At 38.0% G+C, this 23,554-nt stretch overlaps 1 protein-coding gene across 1 annotated transcript; it reads right to left on the bottom strand.

The window, feature by feature from the left end:
* Positions 1-1,209: 1,209 nt before the first annotated feature.
* LOC144629956 (N-acetylneuraminate (7)9-O-acetyltransferase-like) lies at positions 1,210-23,090 on the bottom strand. Its single transcript, XM_078488213.1, has 24 exons — positions 22,863-23,090; positions 20,221-20,314; positions 18,988-19,111; positions 18,405-18,449; positions 17,675-17,737; positions 16,877-16,921; positions 15,707-15,752; positions 14,802-14,933; positions 14,535-14,625; positions 13,985-14,096; positions 13,303-13,427; positions 12,001-12,068; positions 11,400-11,532; positions 10,287-10,395; positions 9,485-9,574; positions 8,988-9,107; positions 7,728-7,884; positions 6,330-6,409; positions 6,067-6,171; positions 5,587-5,727; positions 3,876-3,953; positions 3,439-3,531; positions 2,215-2,500; positions 1,210-1,599 (listed from the first exon to the last, which is right to left on the bottom strand). The coding sequence occupies exons 1-23, from the start codon at positions 23,062-23,064 to the stop codon at positions 2,228-2,230; spliced, it is 2,526 nt and encodes an 841-aa protein (XP_078344339.1). The 5' UTR covers positions 23,065-23,090; the 3' UTR covers positions 1,210-1,599; positions 2,215-2,227.
* Between the last annotated feature and the right edge of the window lie 464 nt (positions 23,091-23,554).

Below are 23,554 nucleotides of genomic sequence, written 5' to 3'. Positions count from 1 at the left end.
TTGGGAAATCTCGAGCAACTTGTGGAAAGCCCTTCTCAGGCCTTACCACTACACCACCGAGCCATTCGCCACTTAGGCCCTGTTTACACGGGTCCGGACAAATTTTTGCACGGACAAAAACTTGCACGGTTCCACCTTGCATTTACACGGGACCGGCGGAACTGGACGAATTTTTGAACGGCGAAGTGTGCAAGTTTGGGGCCTGAAAAAAGCAGGTCACCTTTTTGATCGGCACGGTTCCGTATTTCGTACGGACTCGTGTAAACACCCGAACCGTGCAACTTTTTGCTCAGATAGCGCGGTTAAGGCCTGAAATCTAGTTATGTTTTGCCTGGTCGCTTAGCAAAAATGAAACATTTTGTTACATTTTGCCCCTGTTTTGCTCCATTTGGTTTAATTTCAGACAAAAGAAACAAAAAAGGCAGATTACAGATATGAGGAGACTTGATCCTTTTTAGTTTGTTTTGGATTCGGTCTTTGTTGAAGCTTCCTCACGCCTCGGTACGTCGGGGGAATTTCTCCTTGTCGTTATCAGGGTACTTTTCCAAAAACATTCTGGTTACGTCTTCGTACTTGCTCCTGTTCGTTTCCCAATCAACTCCTTCCCCTACTTTTCCTGCTTTGTAGTCTATACCTACATGTAGCAACAAATCAATTTCTACATCAGACCACGTAAAGTTTTTGTCTGCCACCATGTTTGATTTGCCGCTTACTGCATCAGCTGCAACATGATTGGCTTAAAACATTAGCGATAACCAATCACAACAGAGACGTAAAAAAGCCATTCAAATGTCGCGACTGGTCTAAAATTTGCACGGATCCGTGTAAACACCACTGCAATCTGTAACAGAATTTGCACGGATCCATGTAAACAGGCAGTCCAGGAACAAAATTTGTCCATGCAAAAATTTGTCCGGACCCGTGTAAACGGGGCCTTAGTTCACTTCTCGTAGCGCAGTTCAAGTTACATTATTATTCATTCTTTGATAACATTTTATTGATACCCTCTTTATATAATTACTAATAAATTAACTCTAATTCTTACAAGTGCAATACATAATTTCTATTACACCGAACGTTTCCGTGAGTCTGGATAGAAACCTAAAGTTTGATCCTTTATCAAATGAAACTGTCAAAACACCAGCGAGTCTATATATTAAAAACTTTTTCAGCAATACTTTCTCTCTGGTACTGTTTAGAACGTTGTGTGTGACCATTCAAATGAAAGCTATTGAGCAGTACTTTGATGTGGCACTATTTATTATGCTGTACAAGGTGGTTCTAATTTTAGAGTCTGTGGATAAAACCCTTGTGTGTGACCATTCAAATGAAAGCTATTGAGCAGTACTTTCATGAGGCACTGTTTATTATGCTGCACAAGGTGGTTCTAGCTTTTAAGTCTGTGAATAAAGCCCTAGTGTGTGACCATTTAAATGAAAGCCATTGAGCAATACTTTCATGTGGTACTGTTTATTATGCTGTACAAGGTGGTTCTATTTTTTAAGTCTGTGGATAAAAACCCTAGTGTGTGACCATTCAAATGAAAGCTATTGAGCAGTACTTTCATGTGGCACTGTTTATTATGCTGTATAAGCTAGCCTCCTTCGCAGACGTTCTTTGGGCTCTTTGGAAGAAACGCGTGACGAGCCCAAAGAACGTCTGCGAAGGAGGCTAGTACAAGGTGATTCTAACTTTTAAGTCTGTGGATAAAACCCTAGTGTGTGACCATTCAAATGAAAGCTATTAAGCAGTACTTTCATGTGGTAGTTATATTACGCTGTAAGACGTGGCTTCAACTTCACTGTGGATAGTCTGTTATAATTGAACTCAAAACCAAGCAACAACCAATCAGAGACACTACACGGATCTCTGCAGAGCTACGTCATCAGTATGGAATTTTTCGGGTCGAATCCCGCACATCCCCTGGGGTGGGGGTGTTGGGAGAAATAAGCGAACGTCGAGAGGTCCCCGTTTACGCAGGCTAGTTCAAAGCACTACCACATTTGTGTGTGTGTGTGTGTGTGTGTGTGTGTGTTTTTTTTGTAAAATCTGAGAAATGCTTGAAATAAGCTGCACCAGTTGGATTGTTGCTTGTTTCCCTCGTATGATCCTCTCTTTAGACGTGATGCATGTTGGCCTGTGTATTTTCAGTATTGCCTTGAATTCGCGCACCAAATGACGCCCAAAGACATGGCCCGATTTCGGTCGACAAACGTTAACTTTAACATCAGGCCAATTTCGGCTTCGGATCATGGCGAGTCTTGTGCCACCAGATGATTATCAACATGAAGATGAAGAATATAACTCTTCGTATCATTGTTTTTATGTCTTTGGTGATGAGGGCGTTGGCCAGTATTCCAGAGACCTTATGAATCTCGTGGCTCACGCATACAAACACGTAAGTTGTGAGGATGACATTGAGAAGAGGCTGATCGGGAATCAATACTAAAACACCTTTAGTGTCGTGTGCAAGCCATATGTGGTACTGCGCTATAAATAACTGAAAAAAAAAGAACAGAACAGAAAACAGTTTGTTAGAAACGCATAGTGGCTAGGGCAGTAAACAAGTTGCTCGGCAACTTTTTGGCAACTTTTCATATTTCGAGCAATTTTTTTCTCTTTGAGCAACTCTTTTCCTTTCGAGCAACTTATTGCATTCTGAGCAATTTCTAAACAGAAAATTTCCGAAGATTCTCCGAGTCTCGTTCGAAGGCCATACGTACGTTTCCGAACATTTTTCGAACTTTTCCGAATATTAACGAGGTTTACCGAAGATTTCCGAGGAAGATCCGAAAATGTTTCGACTTTTTCGGTGCATTCAGCATAAAAACATTTTTGGGAAGTTTCGAGCAACTTGTGGACAGCCCTAATGATGCCACTTATTTATCTCACAGTCATGGCCCACTTGGTTAGAAAATCCTTCGCTTTAAGACGACCCTTCTCCCTAGTCAGTCAACGGCCACCCTTTGGACAAAATCAATCGGCCATTGCGGGGAGGTGCCCGTTATCGTGGGTTGAACTGCACAAACCCCTTCAACATGAGCACCTTCGTTATAAGCCCACCCTCTTAGACGTTCCTTCGTTATAAGTCCGTGAGTCACACCTCCGTTACAAGCCCCGTAGCTAGACGCTTTTTTGTTACAAGTCCCTAAGTCGCGATCACACTTTTATTATAACAACCTGCGTTAGAAGTTTCTTTGTTGTAATTCTCTTCACCATCATAGCTATACACCTCATCACCGCAATAAAATTCATTAAAAATTATTTCAATACAAATCCCACATTCCCTGAAACGGTCCAGAGGAATGAGCCCCTGGATGGTCCCATAGGAGAATGTTTCAGCAGCTTGAAACACAGTCTTCAATACTTAATACTGCATCACTTATAATTTTAATTTTCGGAGTACGATCTTGTGTAACCTTATATTTGCAACTTTACCTCAAGAGAAATAGTGCCAACCCAGGCATAAAATTTACTGAATTTTGCCCGGAAAGGGCCAGGAACATTTCTAAGGAGCACAAAGGCTATTATCTGCGAAAACAAATAAAACATAAAGAAACTCAAGAAATGACAAAACAGGACGATTATAGATAAAAAGAATAGACGGTGGGGAAGGAGAAGGCCTGCTTGAAAAATCTTGAAGGCAGTCCTGTTTGATTCTTTTTGTAGCTGTAGATTCCGTTATTTGGGTCATCTCACTTACAGCGCTTTACTTTTGTGAAAGAAGTGTTTGGAACTAGTAAGCGAAAAGCAAAATGAAAAGAGATGGAGAAAAGAAAGGAGCAGTGAGCCGAACAAAGTATAGCCTATCAGGAGAGAAAGGAAAGAAAGAGAGGAATGCGAAGAAGAAAGCGGGAAGAATAAATTGTACTTACAGGTATAAATGACACTGTTGAATGGGTCTCGTTACAAGAGACTTTTGAACTACACGTAAAAGCCTGAATAGTATAACTCTGCAAAAGACAAAAAAGTGGTTAGTTACTTCACTTATAAGCAACGTGCACGGCCCAGTCAGAGCTTACAAGCCGGTTTTTTAACCAATCATGGGCAAAGGTAAAATCAAATGTCAATTGGCCTACAAACGTTTTCCCGCGCTTGGCACCGGTTACCAGTTTTCCCGAACTTGCATGGTACTAGTAACACTCCAGTGACACGTTTTCTCGCTCCTGGCACCGGTCACACGTTTTGCCGCTCTTGGTAACGGTAACACATTTTCCCGCCTTAGGTAAAAAGCAGTTTAGCTTACACGTTTTCTCGCGCTTGGCAACAGTTGCTCTCGTCTGTCACGAGCTATATTCAGATGTTTGTTTTCAATGGTTTCGCTTATACGACACTGATATAAGAAAACCGCGCTTTAAGAGAACAAACAGTTTTGTTTTTTATTTTTTTTTTCTCAGCGCGCGAGCGGGCAAGATGAACTGAATCCTGCAATCTGATTGGTTCCGGGAGCGGGCGGAATTTTCCGATCTTGACCGCGGTCAACGGAACGGGATGCAGTTCCGCGCGAAATCAGTTTGCAGCGCGAGACGAACGAACACATGAAAGTTTTGCTCTCCAAAATCGAAATAACTGTTCATCAACCGTCGAAAATTTGAAAGGACTAAAAAGCAGTGGAATTAAAGGCCTCGAAGTTCTTTAAAAGGCGAGTATTTATTTCTTTCTCAACAAAAATCGAGTTGTAGTTTACTGTTCGTAGTTTGCCGTCGCGTTGTTTGTGCATTTTGCAATGATTTTCACGCCATTGCGGTAAACTTCACCGCGGTTTTGAGACTCTATCTATGAGTTAAACTGCCTTTTTTATCTGTCAAGCTTTGCTAAAACAGAACACTATCTGCCATCATTCAAGGAAATGAGATTCTTTGATTAAAAACGGACAATTTAATTATCACAATATAGTGCCGTACGTGGATACTACGCATTTCATTCAGTTTGGCACTGTTTATCAGAATAAAATTCTGCTGGGAAAAGTGCAGAGATAATAAATTTGTTAAATACAAGTTTGAATAGCTTAAAATACTGCTTTCCAGTCAAAGAGTATTTTTGAGTCAGAGAAATAGCCTTAATACCCTGCGAGCAAAGATTATTTCAAGACTTTTCAAAACATTTATCGAGAATTGTTCGGAAAGCCGACTAAAATCGATTTAAATGTGTTAAGTTTTGCTACATATTTGTGCTGTATTTATGACTTCATTTTCTTTTCTTGATTCTCTGCAGTGTAAATTAAATATGCTGAACCTTTTTTGAGTTCGGTTCATTTTAAGTAAAGCTATTTTATACGGAATTAAACAGCAAACAGCATTCTTCACTCTTGCTCGTCGATCGAGTCGGACTCAAATCAAATCAAATGCGCGAGTGTGCAAACAGAGATTTTGCGACACATTTTTCCTTGGTTTCCTTTCCAAACAAATCAAAGTATAAAAAAATAAAAACGTTATTTGCCGGCCTAGGTCGGTCCGTATTGGGAAAAACTGTACCCTCGGTCTTGAGCACGGCCCTCGGCCTGCGGCCTCTGGCCGTACTCAAGACCTCGGGTACAATTTTTCCAAATACGGACCTCCCGGCCGGCAAATAACATATATATCTTACCACAAGAGCCACAAAGGCAAAGATAAGACAGGCAACGCCTACAGGTCTGGAGAATAAAGTTCTTTTGTTGTTGTCGTCGAACATTTTGAGATATTTGCCAGTGCAGTATGCAAAGGCTACTACCATTCCAAAAAGCGCAATCTGAAAAAGAAATAATAAAAGTGAAAACACCAATCATTTTACGCCCTTACCTTAACATATTTATCCTTTTTACTGGTCTCCATTTATTCTTTATAGAATAAGATATAAAAACTTTCTCATAAGGTTCGGAAAATCTTCGTGACGTACCGATAACTCTCCGATCCTTACTGTCCAATCAAAATATAGCACGAACACCTCGAAAGTGGTCACGTCAGCTCGACGTCATAAGATTACGTCACGTTCCTTAGCAACGTCCAGGCTGATGTCAACTACGGACACGCGGAATTCTTGGAGAATGAATTTTCACAAAACAACGCCGTACCCTCCCCTCCCACTTACATATCTGTCCAGCCATGACCGGAACCACCATTCACGAACGCTGTCATTCTCATCAATAAATAATTCTTTTATCGCCCACTGGGAAAATATCCACTGACATAGCATCTGAAAAGAAAAGTAAGAGATCACGTGGGTATGTCAAACATGACACACACGGGGTTCTAGAATATCCGCGAGAAAACTGGCCAAACGTTTGAACATCACCAAAATTGAATTAATGGATGGTGGCATTGATCCTCGAACGTTTCAATCAAATGACTTACCGGTGAGCTCCAGATCATAGAAATTACACCAAAGAGAAAAAAGAACTTCACTAATACAACAACGTAATGCTTGCGGTTTTCTGCAAGAAAAAAGTACAAAATACAGTCAACTCTCTCTTAACGGTCACCTCTATAAGACGGACACTTCTGAAAGACGGACACCTGGTGTTGGTCCCTGCCGTTTTTTAGTCATTTTACTGTAAATAAACTCCCTATAATACGGACACCTCTCTAAGACGGACAGTTGGAGCCGGTCCCGACGGCGTCCGTTTTACAGAGTTGACTGTACCTCGAAAAAAATAAAACAATTTTCAACTGAGAGCAATTGGACCTAATATAGGTAGGTAAAAACTAGAAACCAGTTTATATTGGTAATGGTATTGCCAATTTATTAAGAGGAAATATGACCAATACCTTTTCTATGAAAGTTTTCAGGGACAGTGGGGTTTTTGCCTGGACCCAGTGAACCGTCCGTAATAGGGAAGTGTCAGTATTATAGAGGTGGCTCTCAATAAACATTCCAACAATATTCCATAGAACACTTACTCAGGCCTCTGAAGTTCATACCCACAATACCAGATATGCTGCTAACTTGAACTTTCATAGACCAAGAGCAAATAATAACTACGGGACCTCTACCTTCTCTTTTGTTTCATCAAAACTTTGGGAAACTATTCCAACTGATTTGAAAAAACTGCCTTATACTTCCTTTTACAAGCACTATAAAATTTATCTCTTAAATAACCAATCCTACTCTTGTGCATAATTTCATTGTTTTCTGCATATTAGCTTATATTTAGTTTGATTTATTCATCTTTTAACATATTTATTCTACATACGTTTGTTATTCATATTCTATTATTTCTAGTAATTTATGTGTCTTGTCTGTTTTTCTGAACGTGTCAGTGACCAACACGATAGCTTATGCTTCTTTGGTCACTGAGCACATTTTATTTTGGTTTTGTATCTATTGTATATTTTCCTTATTTTATTATTGCATTTTCTGTAAATAGTGTTAATATTGTTTAATTGTTGTAAATAGTGTGAAATAATAAAAATCTGAATCTGGCCGTATAGAGAGCTTCGACTGTATATGCAGCAGGGTGAAGGTGTCCGCTATGCGCATTATAGGGTTTATTTTTTGGGAAAAACGAATGGGGTTTTTGCCGGACCCAGTGAACTATCCGTAATAGGGAGGTGTCCGTACTTATTTATAGAGGTGTCCGAAAGGAGAGGTTCCACTGTATCTGCAACCGAATTATAGTGTTCGTTGCCTGCGTTATAGAGGTGTCCGTTAGGTTTGACTGTGTCGAACTATACCTTGAAAATTAAGGAACATGATGCAAGAACACACTTGATCAGAACACATAATCTGTCAAGTTGAACAAAATCTCTCACCTTTAACAAGAGCAGCCGTGACTCTGGGCCACACCGCTATTACAGCATATATCACTACAAACCAAAACGACACCAGAGGAACAAAGTAATAGAACTGATACGGACGACCCATAATTAGACAAAGAACAGCTACAAGGATATTCATTCTTGTTATAACCTGAAAAGGAGAAAATATATAAAACCTTTATTCTTCTAGTGCGAGTAGGAGATTTACCAATAGAAGACAGTGAGCGCGCGTGAATTGTGAACCAGTGTCATTTTGGCGGGAAAATGTGGTAGCCGTCGTCGCTTTACAAAGTGTTTCAGCTAAAATGCCCTAATCTCGTACCCAGATCTTCTCAACCCTCGGAGAGAACATCTGGTAAAGTCGGATTTTGCTCGCGTCAAATGTGTCAGAAATGTGACACACAACGCGACTACGCATGCTCGGCAATTTAGTGGATGAAAAGCTCACTTGGGCACTGTAAATAGCTCATGAACTTCTTTCCTATACAAGGAAAGACAAGTAACACAATCTTGAGATAGTGTTGAAGAACAAAAAAAAACGCCACTCATGTTTTGCTGCTAAATTAAAACATTCAACCCAGCCTTCATGCGATCAACGGGGAAAAGCGCGCGCTGTGTTTGACGCGTACAAGCTAGCTGTACGCGTCAAGTACGCGTCAGATTTGCAAAGTTTTTTACCAATCTTTTTACCCACGAATATCGTCTTTTTAAAACATTTTGTGCTGACAAGTTTGAACTTCAAACTATCTGTAGTTTATTCGCATTAGTAACGTTCAAAACACGAACGCAAAAGCCTTCAAATCCAAATATTTTCTTACTAGCTAACGTACGGTGCGCGCGTGCGAAACAAATTTTGCATCATCCGCGCGCAAATGCTGAAGCTGTTCATCAACCAATCAGATTGGCGAACTGAACGCACTTGACCAGATGTGTACTACCGTGGTAAGTAGACATCTGGGTACGAGATTAAAAATGCCCAACACTCGCTTAAACAGGGAAACAAGTTTTCGAAAGGTAAGTTCATGCTGTTACTGATCAAAAAATGCCCTGACAATTCTCAAGTAACAAAGCGCTGAACAAAGCCACGTTAATCACTTAAGGTAACAAATACAGTATCTTTTCTACCAAGCATTTCAAGTGCTGAAAACTTGCAATCTTTCAGTCTCCAATTAATTGGAACCGCACCACTAAATGAATCATGCGTACTTAATACTTATTTTTCCCCTGTTTCAATGAAATCACTTAAATTATTACCTGACAAAACCTGTACAGACCAAAATCTCCTTTATTCCAAAAGAACGAGAAATGCCCATAGCCAGACAGGAAAAGATACGAAGCCACAAGAAGTCTTATAAACACATAAATTGGAAGCACCTGTAGTAAGTAAGAAAGAAAGTCACAGTATTAGCCGGAAATAAATTACGGTTAACCAGTGTTCAAAACACGAGTTCTTCTGACTAATTGCTATATATTCATTTGAATGCTGGTTTTGAGAATTTGGCAGACCATCAAAACAATATTCCATATGGTTTCCTGAGTAGGTGAGTTGGTGAAGTAACATAAGGCAATGTGAGAGCTTGTCTTTGAACACAATACAGTGACTCAGGCCAGCATACTACTGCATCTCTTACAGTAGATCTACTGGGAACAGGTCATCATTGAAAGTACATAATTAAAGTGGACTCTTTAATGTTTTAGTGCTGATTAGTAAAACATTTTAACATCTATTAAAAAGCATTCTATTTTCTTACCTTGCTTGCTCCAATATAATGATATAAGAGAATAAACAGCTGCATCCAGCCCTTCCACTCATTTGTTTGATCTCTGTTTAACACAACAGTCTGTGGAACAAAAAGCAAATTACCCAGTGTCACACACAAAAGACCTTTAAAGCTCTGTAAATAGTTTCAGTAGTTTTATTGGGAACTGATGACAAATAAGGATTCATGTATGTCTGAAGCACATCTTTGAAAGCTTAATAAGTTTGATCATGCTATGGAATTTTCACAACAGCTAAATATTATCAGAAGAAACAAAACTAAAGAACATATTCTTTTCTAAAGATAACAACCTAAAGTATCTTATTCTTAAGACCAAGAATTGTCTATGCTGACCTGTATAGTCCACTATAAGAGTTGCCAAAAACAAACTTGTTGGCGATCTACTACAGTTCACCCCAGCAGAAAGATTGCATGGTGAACAAAAAGAATAACTTCATATGTTAAGCTTCTTGGGCTTGCTTTCATGGCAAACTAAGAGCAATACGTCTCTCTGTGGATGGCATGCTAGTCCATCACAGGTTAAACCCCAGCATTTTGCCAGGTTCCCTTAACAGTTCTATACTTCAGGGCTTAAAAAGGCACTGTCAAAGTGAAGTGTCTTGCAGAGCATTAGCTGGAATCATTGTGTTGTGTTCTTTCAACCTGGACTGCTCAATGAAAGAGTCTGACACAGCAACCATTACGTCAAAGTGCCTCCCAGTTCATTGTCAGAAAACAACAAAAACAACAAGCGGAGAAGCGGAGAAAACTTCAGAACTCCAGCAAGACATACCTGTTGGGTCGGAACCCAAGTCCATGCACCAAGTGCCAAGAAAACAATCAGGACCAACACAAACACAAGATGACTGTACTCTTTCTGCTCTTTGAAAAACAAGTTTGTCCTGAAAATTAAAAAGAGAACATTTACAAAATGGCAAATAGTGACAAGAAAAATTGCAATGAAGGAACTCAATCTGAACCCCAGTTAAACACATTATAGGGTTTGTACAAAAGTTTGCTCATTATATGTCATACTACTTCCAACCAAAAAGTGACGAAGAAACACACTTTTAATAAAAGGTGATAAGGGAAGTGGTCAAAACTCTCTTACATGCTTGGGACCCACCCAAATACGTTGAGCCTACTGCCTCTCTCTCTAGCCCCCTCCCCTTACCCATGGTAACTTCCATAGCCTCCCCTCCCCTCTCTTAAAAGTTGCCCCACTTTCATAAATGGAGATCCATGGTATCTTCTATGACCCCACCTCCTTTGAAAGAAAGAATAAAAGCCTAGTTGCTTCATGCTATTTCAATATTATGTATTCACCTTTATATTTCCACAGATTTATTCTAAAGTACTGTATTTATTCAGTTATAAGGTGCACGATTTTTTAGGGGAAAATCTGTTTTTCTATGGGAAGTTTACATGTATGCCAAAAGTATTTTCGCCCCACAAAATCTTATGATTGCAATTTTACCGGAACTTACAGTTAAAACAAGAAAAATGAAGACACTTAATGTTAGTCATTGACTTTTATATCATTTTTAACATTGAAAAGAAACAACAAGTTTCAACGTGTAGTTTATTATCACGTATTACGAACTAGTTTTAGTAACACCTGTATATGCCAGAATTTTGTCCATGATTTTAGAAACACAATAAAAATCAAGCATACTCATTTTAAACAAACCTTTATAATCGCAGAAAGTTGGAAAGTGACTTAAGAAGACAAGTTAAAATAAAACAAAAAGGAGATTTATTTGGTAAATTGTTTTTTAAATTCTTGAACGAATTTGGTGCCAGACCAAACAGTGTCACTATTTGTTGATTTTTGTTATTCTCGTTACCTATCTACTTGACAATGTACTAAAAAAGTAATAAAGAAATTGAATGTTTATACACTGACCTGTCACACAGGTAAAAGTAAAACATTATGAGCCCCATTTTGAATAAACTCTTCATAACAGGATACATCCTATCAGAATAGACCCAGCGTAATGAGGAGCTGGGCCGACCTCCAGGTGTGGTTGGTTCAGCACCTGTAAAAAATTAAATACAGATGGCATAATTTAACATTAATTTATTGGTGGTCTGAGTTTGAAAAAAAGGATTTAAGATATGGTCAAAACATCTTTGCATCATTCTCAGAAATCTTTGACAATCTTTGGAAACATAATGTCACTGAGAACGTGATTAGAAACATTCAAATGATATCTAAGCAATTTTTGAAAAACTCAAAAAGAAGATGGCAATCCTTTTAAGCAAAGGGTTTAGTAATAAAAAGGGTGTAAAAAATCAGGGATAAAATCAAATGACATTTCGGAATCATCAAGACACCACTTTCAAGTTTATTTTGAACTTGAAAATGGTGTCGTAGTTAACAACTCCGAAATGTTGTTCGATTTTATTGCTGAATTTTACATGCTTATGAAAAGATGGAGATCTTTGGGAAAATGAAAGTCATAATTAGCCTTCAAAAGGATTAAAAGGGTGTTTTAACATCTTACCACCAGATCCTTTGGGTTCTGCGGGCCAGAGATGTTGACAGACAAACATAATAAGAAACAGTACAATGCTGAAAAGTAAAAGATTAAAAAAACAAGCCAGGATTAAAAATCGTTGTTAAAAGACCATGGATAAAACCACATGAGCCACCACAAACGTACGATCTATAATCAATATTGAAAACCAAAACAAGCTGATTCGCATTAATTTTAATAAAAAATTAATAAAAATATCTCAGAAATATTTATGAAATCATGAAAGCCTTTGGAAAGGTAGAAATAAATAAATTACAGAAGGTTTTTGACACACGTCTCTGAAATGAAAGAAAAATTACGTGCCCCGAGCAGGATTCGAACCCGCGTCTCCCTGTTACTAGTCAGGCGTGATATCCACTACACCATCGGGTCACCACGCTGGATACGAGGCAACTTATAGGTGTGTATTGGATCGGACACGGTCAATCCACAGGGCATTTTTCTTTCGAGACATTTGTGTGTATAATGGCTAGACCCCCCAACTTAATTGGGTTTGGGCTACAGACAGAAATATTTATGAAATCATGAAAGCCTTTGGAAAGGTAGAAATAAATAAATTACAGAAGGCTTTCGACACACGTCTCTGAAATGAAAGAAAAATTACGTGCCCCGAGCAGGATTCGAACCCGCGTCTCCCTGTTACTAGTCAGGCGTGATATCCACTACACCATCGGGTCACCACGCTGGATACGAGGCAACTTATAGGTGTGTATTGGATCGGACACGGTCAATCCACAGGGCATTTTTCTTTCGAGACATTTGTGTGTATAATGGCTAGACCCCCCAACTTAATTGGGTTTGGGCTACAGACAGAAATATTTATGAAATCATGAAAGCCTTTGGAAAGGTAGAAATAAATAAATTACAGAAGGCTTTCGACACACGTCTCTGAAATGAAAGAAAAATTACGTGCCCTGAGCAGGATTCGAACCCGCGTCTCCCTGTTACTAGTCAGGCGTGATATCCACTACACCATCGGGTCACCACGCTGGATACGAGGCAACTTATAGGTGTGTATTGGATCGGACACGGTCAATCCACAGGGCATTTTTCTTTCGAGACATTTGTGTGTATAATGGCTAGACCCCCCAACTTAATTGGGTTTGGGCTACAGACAGAAGTTGCCTCGTATCCAGCGTGGTGACCCGATGGTGTAGTGGATATCACGCCTGACTAGTAACAGGGAGACGCGGGTTCGAATCCTGCTCGGGACACGTAATTTTTCTTTCATTTCAGAGACGTGTGTCGAAAGCCTTAAAAATATCTCACCATGTGATAAAAACAGCAAATGTGTTACGCTGCAGATGTGTTAGTCTTGGTGCTGGCACACAACATGTGGCATCAGATACTTGAAGGTATTGGTTACAGTATTGATTTAGAATTAAATTCAGCTCCTAAGAGCAAATTAAAATAAAATTTACAAGTCAGGAAATTATAGAAATCACTGATGAGGGATGAATTGCTTTTACTGGCTACTAGTTTCCTCACAGGGTTCATAATTAATAAATTTTAATTAATTTGTTCTGAAAAAGAGTATGTCTTGAATAATTAATAATTAAGTAATTTAATTATTATTAATTAATTCTGCCATAGCTGATCTCAAGCCTGGATGAGAAGGAGGAGGGTTGAGCATGGGGCTAGCAACCCCACATTCCAACTAAGCTACAGAAACCAATACCAGGGAAGAAGATGTCAATGGTGCAAGGAATAAAGAGCCCCAGGCACTGGCGATGATGATGGATGGTAGCCAAACTCAACCAGGTGCTGGCGTGTTGAAGACACAGACAATCACTTGAGCGGGAGATGTAGGAGAAGGGATGGAGTTAGGGGCAGGTGATAAAGTTAGCAAAGGACAGGCAACACTAGCATTCCCTGGTAACGGCCTTATGTGCAGGTACACACATAGAGGGTTTAGTAATTAATTAACTAATTAATTGTAATTTATTATTACCAAGTTTGTTATTGATGGTCCATAGTGAAGTCCATCTGTTGATATGTCAGGCCTATTCTTGGCTGCATGAAATGAAGTCCACATCACTGTTACTGAGGAATTTTCTTCCTGACTACAGCAAAAGACAAATTACCAGTATATTTAAATTAAACACCCCAGTCTCAGTCCAAAAAAAAATTAAGTTCTGTCTCTAGAGGGATTATATGACCTAGAGTACGGAAAAGTATATGGTATGTTCTGTATACATCCATGTTGACTTGTTTGTAAAAATGTGGAGTTCGTAAGAAAATGATAATATCATTAGCACTTTTCAATAATTTGGAAACTCTGCTCAATCAGGAGTAATTTTTGCTGCAATCAATAATCATCTTAGGGGACCTCTCAGGAAACAGAAGTTCACTTAAAAAGGTTCAAAAGGTCACATCAAGGTCATCATAATTATTGATGTCAGTGAAAAATGCAATGGCTGTGTGTTTTTGAAAGGGGCAGCAAAATAGAAGAACATTTGTTAAACAATTTATAGAGGGTAAGTTAATATGAGTGAACTTACAACATTTCTTCAGCAATTGAATTAAATAGTTCAATCTTCTCATTTGTAATCATTTTGCGTGCCTCATGAAGTTTTGATTCCACAACTGGCTCTGCAGCAAAATAAAAAATAATGATAAATAAAAATATAGTGAGCATTTATGGCCTTATGTGTGGACACGCAGAAACTTTTCATATAACTTACAGTACATTCCTGGGCAAAAAAAGACATGCCAAGTCCTTTAGACATCTTCCCGAATCTTGTTACTCTTAATGGTAAAACAAATACCTTGCTGAACCCAGATAATCACTGGAGAAGGTGGAAAAGGACTTGACTGCTTCGGCTTAAGCGACGTCTGGCTTTCATTTCTCTTTTTGGCTACTAAGGCCTCCATTGATCCTTTGACCTTTGTCAAATTATCTGTAAAACGAAAAATTACAAATCTTTACTTTCCTGACAGGTATTGCAACTATCTCTACTCACTACTAAATTAACAAGATTTAAGAAGTACTGTGAAATTAGAACACAATAATTTTCAGTGTGGTATTGTTTATTATGCTGCACAAGGTGGTTCTAACTTTTAACTCTGTGGATGAAACTCTAGTGTGTGACCATTAATATTTATTATGAAAGCTATTGAGCAGTACCGGTACTTTCATGTGGTATCGTTTATCATTCTGCACAGGGGCTTCATCTTATAATTTTGTGGGAAAAAACCCAAGTGTGTAAACATTCAAATGAAAGCAATATTTTTCTGCCATGTTGCCCAGCACAGTGTCTTTACTAAGGCACATAACAATTAAAACTTTCTGATTAAGGCTTTGGTTGTGCATCTGACCAAGACAATGTATAACTTCTAGTTTAAATGATACCGGTAAGTACACTACTGAGCAAATGATACCTTATTGTTACTTATTTTCGCGGGTACTTAATTTCGCGAAAATGAAACAGGAATATTTCGCGAGACTTAATTTTCGCGATTTGGCCAAAAATACGTAATTAGCATAAAAAATACAATAGAAATCGTTTAGAATTAATTTTCGCGGGTCTTTAATTTCACAATCGCGAAAATTAAGTCCCGCGAAAATAAGTAACAATAAGGTAACTACACTTCTAAGCAGGGGGGGCATTAAGTGTTATTTTTAATGATTTTTTGGTTTCATCAAGATGAATCCCAAGCAGGTTTGACTTACATCCATAATTCATGACTGCATCCAGGCCTTGGTGTTTTATAGTCCACTGTAACATGCCAAAAAATAACAATCTGAAATCACGCAGTTCACATCCACTGCACACACTACCACTGTTTACAGGATTAAAGTAAACAAACGACTGGCAGTCATTGCTTCATTAGTGGTAGGAACCTGAGAGAAAGGGAGCAGGAGGGGTACAGGAATTGGGAAATACATGTATGAGGGCAGGAAGTGGGATTCCCAAGGTGACAGGAACCAGGAGAAATTGAGAAAAATTGTGCAATATCTCATTATATTTTGCAATAGAAATAGCACAAAGAGATGGGAACCACTAAGGAAAGGGGCAGGAACCAGGAGTAAGAGGTACAGGATGTGGAAGGTTCAGGCCCCCATGTCTCACCCCCACCTTTTTACCTACAAATGATCATTGTAGACTATTGAGTAAGAAGCAAAATACATGAGAAGGACTGGCAGCACTTGCAAAAAGTTGGGACAAGGCCAGGTGGGCATGCCAACCATTTTTCTTGTCTTGAAAAATCTGAGGTAGGGGCAGGGCTCAAAATAATTTTTGGACTGTTGCCGGCCATGTTGACCGGCCATACAGATTTTAGCTCGGTCACATGTTGTTTCTAACCAGTCAAAATATTGAAAATAGCCATTTTAAACTACCACTAGTTTCTGTTGTTTGTTGGATCATCTTCATTTTTGCATGGCATAAAATGCTAATGCCCTTGTAAGACAAGACAGTGACAAGTCAATCAAAAAGTCGATAGAATTTAAGATAACACTTAAAATATAAAAGCTATGTACATGACCGGTCAAAATGACTGGTCGGCAAACTGGACAATCTGTCCGTATCTTGACCAGACATTGTTCGTTGACCTGCTGCAGGGATGGAAATAAGGACAAACAAATTGATTGGTGATTTTTTGTGAAGGTGCAAATGATAAAGATTTTACCACTTAAATATACATTCTTTAAAATTTATTAAATTTTATTTAATTTCTGGCTGGTAAATTTGATCAGTAATTACCGATCACCAGCCGTTATTTCCAACCCTGCTGCTGTTATTTTGAGCCCTGTACAGGTGTACAGCATCAGAGTAAGGAAATAATGATTCCTGTCTAGTGTACTGGGTAAATGCAATAAATTTATTCAATACAAACTTACTGTTCCACTTCCAGTAATGATAAGATGAGGACACTTTTGTGGATTCTACAGAAAAATGAAAGAACAAGAATGTCAATATTAAAATTGCATGTTTATTTCTTTATGGTTACTGAACAGAACAATGGTTTCATAAGGGCCATTCCCGGGGGGGGGGGGAGGGGTGCACCCTGTATATTTTTGGGTGGGGGTGTGCCGCTGGGACTCTGAAACCCTTAATATCCTATACCAGACCATCTTCAGCTGGTTTTGCAACCCTATACTAGACTAGATACCAAAAATCCCTACCCTATCCCAGACTTGCTTCTTTTTAGAACTGCATCACTGTAAGTGTTTTTTATGGAAAGCCATCCGTCAACAACGTTGTTACGATGATTTTATTCATGTGTAGGGAACCCTGTAAGTGTTTTTTTTTTATGGAAAACCATCCGTTAACAACGTTGTCACAATGATTTTATTCACGTGTAGGGAAGCTTCTTTTTTAATTCTTCATACCACTGATCAGTTTCTCGGCAAATGATACCCTATTCTAGACCAAAACTCTCTGATTTCTATACCCTATCCCAGACTAAACTGCTTGAAAACCATAACCTTCACAGCGGCACATCCCTATATAGCTCATTTATGGGAGTGCCCAGGGGGAATTCTACAAGCATTAATATGTTCTTAGGCAAGACATCTTACTCAGCAGCTGCTGCATGTAAAAAAATTAATAACCATTAATTATTGTTAACACTATTTATTCAACACATTAAATTTAATAACAGCTAACTGACATTTTGATAATTATTTTATCATTACCTTGGCCCAGTCATCATACAGTCCCTTCATAGATAAATTCACCATTGGTTGCCAGTAAAATGACTACAAAAATAAACACAAGTTTTTGTTGTAAAAGTATTTTTTGACTGCCAACTTGAAGAAGGAGGTCTACATGTAGGAGGAAGTGAGGCCAAATATCTCTCAAAAGCTTACTTCTATCCCCTTCTATCCCAAGCAAGGGGGCATTTTTCCCAGACTTTGCAACATTTAGGAATGCCAGTCAGAAAAAGCAAACACCAATCTGATAGGTTAAAAATTCAATTCCTGGCATTTTTGCCCATATTAGCTAACAGGTTGAAAAGAAAACTGAGGATGTTTTTAGTTTGTTTCTACCAGAGATCCTTTTATTTCCGAAATCGAGAAAAATAAGAAAATCTTTTTTTCTTGACAGATTCTCAAATTTGCAAAATTTCAAACCCAAAATTTGCTACCATAAACTTTCCTCGCACTCACAAACCAAACTCCATAGAGAAGTTTGGACACTTTCTATCAAAAGAAAAACTCTTAAATTTCTTTCATTTATTTAGTAAGATAGTAACTTTATTTATACACGGTAATAGTAGGATATAGTAGGATATTTTCAATGCTTTATTGAAACTTATCATGACAAACAATTTAAAAATAAGAAAGACTGAAGTCTTCACAATTATTTTTATTTTTTTCAATCTATGGAATGCACTGTAACTCAACTGAACATAATACAACATACCACACTTGTATTACTTGACTTGTCATAATAAGAAAAATCAGTGTGCTGTGAAAAAAATGATACATTTTGTCAATCTTCAATAGATTTCTTTACAATTATTTTACACATACATAGTATAATCCACCTCTACTGTAAACACTTCTTTACTTTAACTTTAAAATATCATTTGTTACTAGAGCTCTCAGAATGATAGCTTTTAAAAAAAAATTATACAGCCAGAGTTCCACAAATCAGTGAACGTCCACTCAGGGTTTTAGCCAGGATTTAAAAAGTGGGAGTCCAAAATTTTTTTAAGGCCTGACTTAGTCCCCAAAGGAGGGCCTGAGGAGCATGCAAGGTATTTTTCTGCAGTAATGAGTGTAAAGGTATCTAAAGATTTCCAAATTTGCTAAAAAAAACCTCTGTATACAGTTATACATATTAATTTTCTCAGAAAAATGGCTGTCCATAGGATTCCTGGACTCTCACCTGGCTAAAAGCCCAAGTCCATTCAAAAGAAGGGTTTGGTTACAAAAAGTGAACATTTACAGAGGTTCAATGGTGTATTCATTATAACTTTTTTTTTTCAAATTAAAACACTTACAGCTTTTCCTTCGTCTTTGACTGTATTCAAGCTAACTGTCTGTACCAGTTCATAGTACAATGTTCTTGTTCTTGAATCTCCTATAAATGCCACAGGGTGATTCTGTAAACAAGTCCTTATTTCACTGGAAGGAAAGACATAATATTAACGACTCTGGATAATGTTTTACATTTTTAATTAATAAATTGTGTATTTGGACTGACATGACATCTTAATTAAATCAAACAAGACCTTTGCTAATTAGGTAATCTGTTGTTTACATAGTAAATATCTAGCTGTCTTAAAATATTTGAAATCAAAAAAACAAAAATTAATGAACTTTTTATACAAGGCTAAAAACTATTAAAAAATATATAAAAAATGGATGTCAGCGTGTTGTCAATCATCAGGTGATGATAATGATGTGATGATGATGATGTGTCGAAAATGTTCAGTATTATAAGGTTTACAGTTTTTTAGCCTTCTATAAAACTCATTTTTATCTTTTTATCGAGCACTATGACAAAAATTACCAGTAATGTATTATAGGTACCACAACAAATACCTAGCCAAAATGTTGGTAAAGTTAAGGGGGGTCCTTCTTAACTACAGATCTAGAGCAGTTGCTAAGAAATTTCTCAAGATGGTTTTTGGTGGCAAGCTATTTTGAAGCGTTCGGCAATGCTTAACGGTAAATTTTTGGTGGGGAGGACAACTGCATTGAAAAAATTGATATTGCACGCGCTTTACTAGTGCCAGTCCCAAACCGCGCGCTAGAATTTGAAATCCCTAAAACTTTTGAGAAAAAAGTTAAGTTCCGATTTTTTTCAAAGAATTAGAGATAACATATCTTTCTTCATAATCCTTCGTATGGAATTACCATTTACATGTAAGAAAGGAACGCTATTGAAGTAAGTCCAAAAATATGAGTCTCTATTATGCCATAACTTTAATAATAATGCGAATTTCCTAAAAGCCATACGAAGCATTAAGCACATGGACGTTCTTTATCTGTTGACACTGATTTTAATTCTTATATCTAAACGCCCTTTCAGTTTTAGGGTTTTTTCTATTCCGGTCACGTGACTTGTCAAATATGGCCGTGTTTTGAAACTTTTGAAGGACTCTTCAATAGAACTAAGTTGTGCAAAAATCTCATCCATAGGAGGTTCGGTTTCCAAAATTTGACGGTCAGAAATCTTTCTTAGCAACAAATTGGTAGTTAAGAAGGACCCCCCTTAAGAACAGACAGACCTTGACGTATATGAATGCATCATACAGCCATGAGGTTGCCAAAAGCTTCCTCTCCAGCGACCAGACTGGAACATTCCAGGACAAGTACTGGAACCTGTCACCAAAGCAACAACAATGACAGCAACACTTTAATTCTTCAATGTCAAGAGAAAAGATTGCAGGAGCCCAAAAATAACATGAGCCTAACATGGCAGGTTGTTGGGTTTCAGATTGCATTTTTGCCAAAATTTCTTTTTGCAAAATGTGTTGTTCCAGAAAATATCCATACCCCTCCCACGGAAGATTTTTGATTTGAATCCCTCCTCCCCTCCTCTCCAGTTAAAGCCCCATACTTTCCTTTAAAAAAAATGGCTTTTTAGACCCCCCCCCACCCCCTCAGAATTTCCAATGACCTTCCATGGGGTGGGTATGGATATTTTCTGGAACTGCACAATAGTGTGAACAGCAAACAGCATCACACAAAAATAGTGCTAAATTCACATCTTTTTGTAATGACATCGTATCTGAGGATAAAATTTGGTACAGTTGTGAACTGCAATGAGCACCAAAAGTGTTGAGACATTCAGCACTTTTTGAGTACCTTGAAAAAATTTTACCCTTCACCCCTTCCCCTTCCCTCTGAAACAATGTTGGATTTACTGTCTGCAAAACTTGCCTCATTTGTACACAACATTGAAAAGGGGGAGGGGGAGTGGATCACAAGCTGCAATGGATTTAGAGTGAAAAAATGGAAATGTTAAATTTAGTTTTCATTTCAACCAACTGTCTTGAGGACTTTTGTCACTTATTGTGGGTCAAGGCAATGTCCAATGCCAGTATTTATTTCAACCAACTGTCTTTAGGACTTTTGTCGCTCATTGTGGGTCAGGGCAATGTCCAATGCCTAACTGTTACTTCCAGTGCTTCATTGTCAACCAAAACAATATGAAGACATGAGGGCCTAATGGTTCGTGTAGTGACTTTGGATTGAGTGGTCCAGGTTCAACACTGGTCAGGGTCACTGCGTTGTATTCGGAAAGCATTACCAAGCATTGCTTCTGACCATGTGAGATTTCTTGTTTTTTCATACATGAAGTAAACATCACACTTAACCTTTTTTTTAAGTTAAAAAAAAGTTGACACCAAGAAGAATCGAACCCGGGTCGTCAGTTTACCAAGCGGGATTCATCCCCACTATGCCACCGACGACCAGCTGCCAGGACCGTGATTTTTTTGGATAGAAATCCGAACCCCATTATAAGAGCTAACCGCAAGCAATCTAACGTGGTGTAATATGTCATCAGCTGTCTCCACATGGTCTGAAGCAATGCTTCGAAGTGATTTCCGTTGTATTCTTGGGTATACTCTGACAGTGCCTCTCTCTATTTAGGGGTATAAATGTTTGATACTACTAGTACTTGATACTAGTTTAATCTTTATTGTTCATTGTCTCATATTCATTATTATAATTTGAAAAAAGGGAAATAAATATCAGCTGACTAAAGGTTACTTTCACCCCTGGATATATAGCCCTTGACTAGACAGACTAGAAAATAATAATATGGTCAAGAAGTTTTTATTTTGAATTCACATCACTGAAGAAAATGAAAATTTTCATGTACCTTGAGAAAAAAAATGCTAAAGAAACAGGGAATCACGATCGATGAAAATTAGATAATACCATGTCAGGTGTTTTAAGATTATCCTTCTCAAATTAAGATTGCAGCTGTAAATCAGTTAATATAAGATTAAAAATAATGTTTACCCCGGCGATATCAATCAATGAAAATCAATCATTGATTGCAATCAATATAATCAATAGTTATCAATAATAATCCATTGATTGTTATTGATTGGTTCAACCAATCAATAAAAATCGATACTCACTCACCAAATAGTCTTAATTGCTATTGATTATTATTGATTTTCATAGATAATCAATAACTGATTATGCAACTTTATGGCGCATTGTAGTGTGGACGTGCATCATAAATCACGGGCATATTTAAACATCTAGGGTGATTCAATTGCACACATTTTTCCTTGCATGCCGACCAGGACTGAAGAAAGTAGAAATTGACAGTAAAACACATGTTATTATTTTGAGAAAATCAAACGTTTTAGTAAGCTTTTAATATTAAACTGTAGTAAACATGCTACAAATTTGAAACCTTTGATTTGTAATAACATGAAGCTCGCAACAAATAAAGTTTAGTGAATGATTTGTTAAGGTGCATTAAATTGAAAATAAATAACAAATTTCATAATCAATAAAAACCAATATTAATCAATAACAATCAATGATAATCAATAAAAATCGATACTCACTCAACTTTAGGGCATTGATTTTTATTGATTTCCAATACCAATCAATTAATTGTTATTGATTATTATTGATTATTATTGATTTTATTGATTATTGATTTTCATTGATTGATATCGCCGGGTGTTTACACAAATCTGCGACACGTGTCAGAAACTAGCTAGTTGTTTAGCAAAACAGTGTCAACAAAGACGATATTTCACTAAATCTGATATAAAATAAAATGCCTGCTGAAGCAATTTATCACCGAAAAACCGGTGCTTGGCGGATAGTAAAATGTCATGAAGTTATCTCGCCCGACAGGCCGACCCTGGCCTGTCTATCAAAAATAAAATCTTACCTTCTCGAATGACTCGTGCCAAATGCACACATACTAAGCACAGAACAATAAGAAATGCCAAAGTTTTACATAATATTTCTATCCTGGAAGTCACAGGCAGTTGTTTTGAAGCCTCTTTTCCACGTTCATTCATTTCCTTGGGGTTTTTCTCTATGTCAGAAAGGTGCAAAGTGGCGCCGGTAACCTCCGAATCCGCCGCCATCTTTAATAAAGACACTTCGTCACCAGGTCCTTTCCGTCCAAGGTAAGAAGAGATGCCTGGGCCGGTAGTCGGCCCCACTCCTCCTCCTTCTTCCTTTTCCTCCTCCTTTCTCCTTTCGTCCAAAAATTTTTAGCAGGAAAAAAAACCCTTGAACTATCGACCTATGGTATAATTTCTTCCGATTAAATGCAATCAGGCCTCAAACGTCATTTGTCTTCTGCGAGAGATTCGTTTTATACTTTAATTTTTTTTTGTTTTCTGTTGTTTTTTCCTTGAAGTGCATCAGCCGGTGCCTGCGCCTGAATATTTTTAGCGCCCTATTCTGCAAACTATCCACTAATAATCTAACTGTTTCGAAATAAAACGCTCCGTCAGAGCACGGATTTTGACTATCCATCCATCAGTTTTATGATGTAGAATACCCTGCCACTCCGAAGCTACACCTAAAACAGTGGCTACGCGGCTACGTGGCTACGTTACGTAGCCACAT

This window comes from Oculina patagonica, chromosome 11, assembly GCF_052425735.1.
Source record: "Oculina patagonica isolate OP01 chromosome 11, crgOcupat, whole genome shotgun sequence".
NCBI lineage: Eukaryota > Metazoa > Cnidaria > Anthozoa > Scleractinia > Oculinidae > Oculina > Oculina patagonica.
Note: the sequence above shows the minus strand (reverse complement) of the source record. Positions and strands in the feature narration are given on the sequence as shown.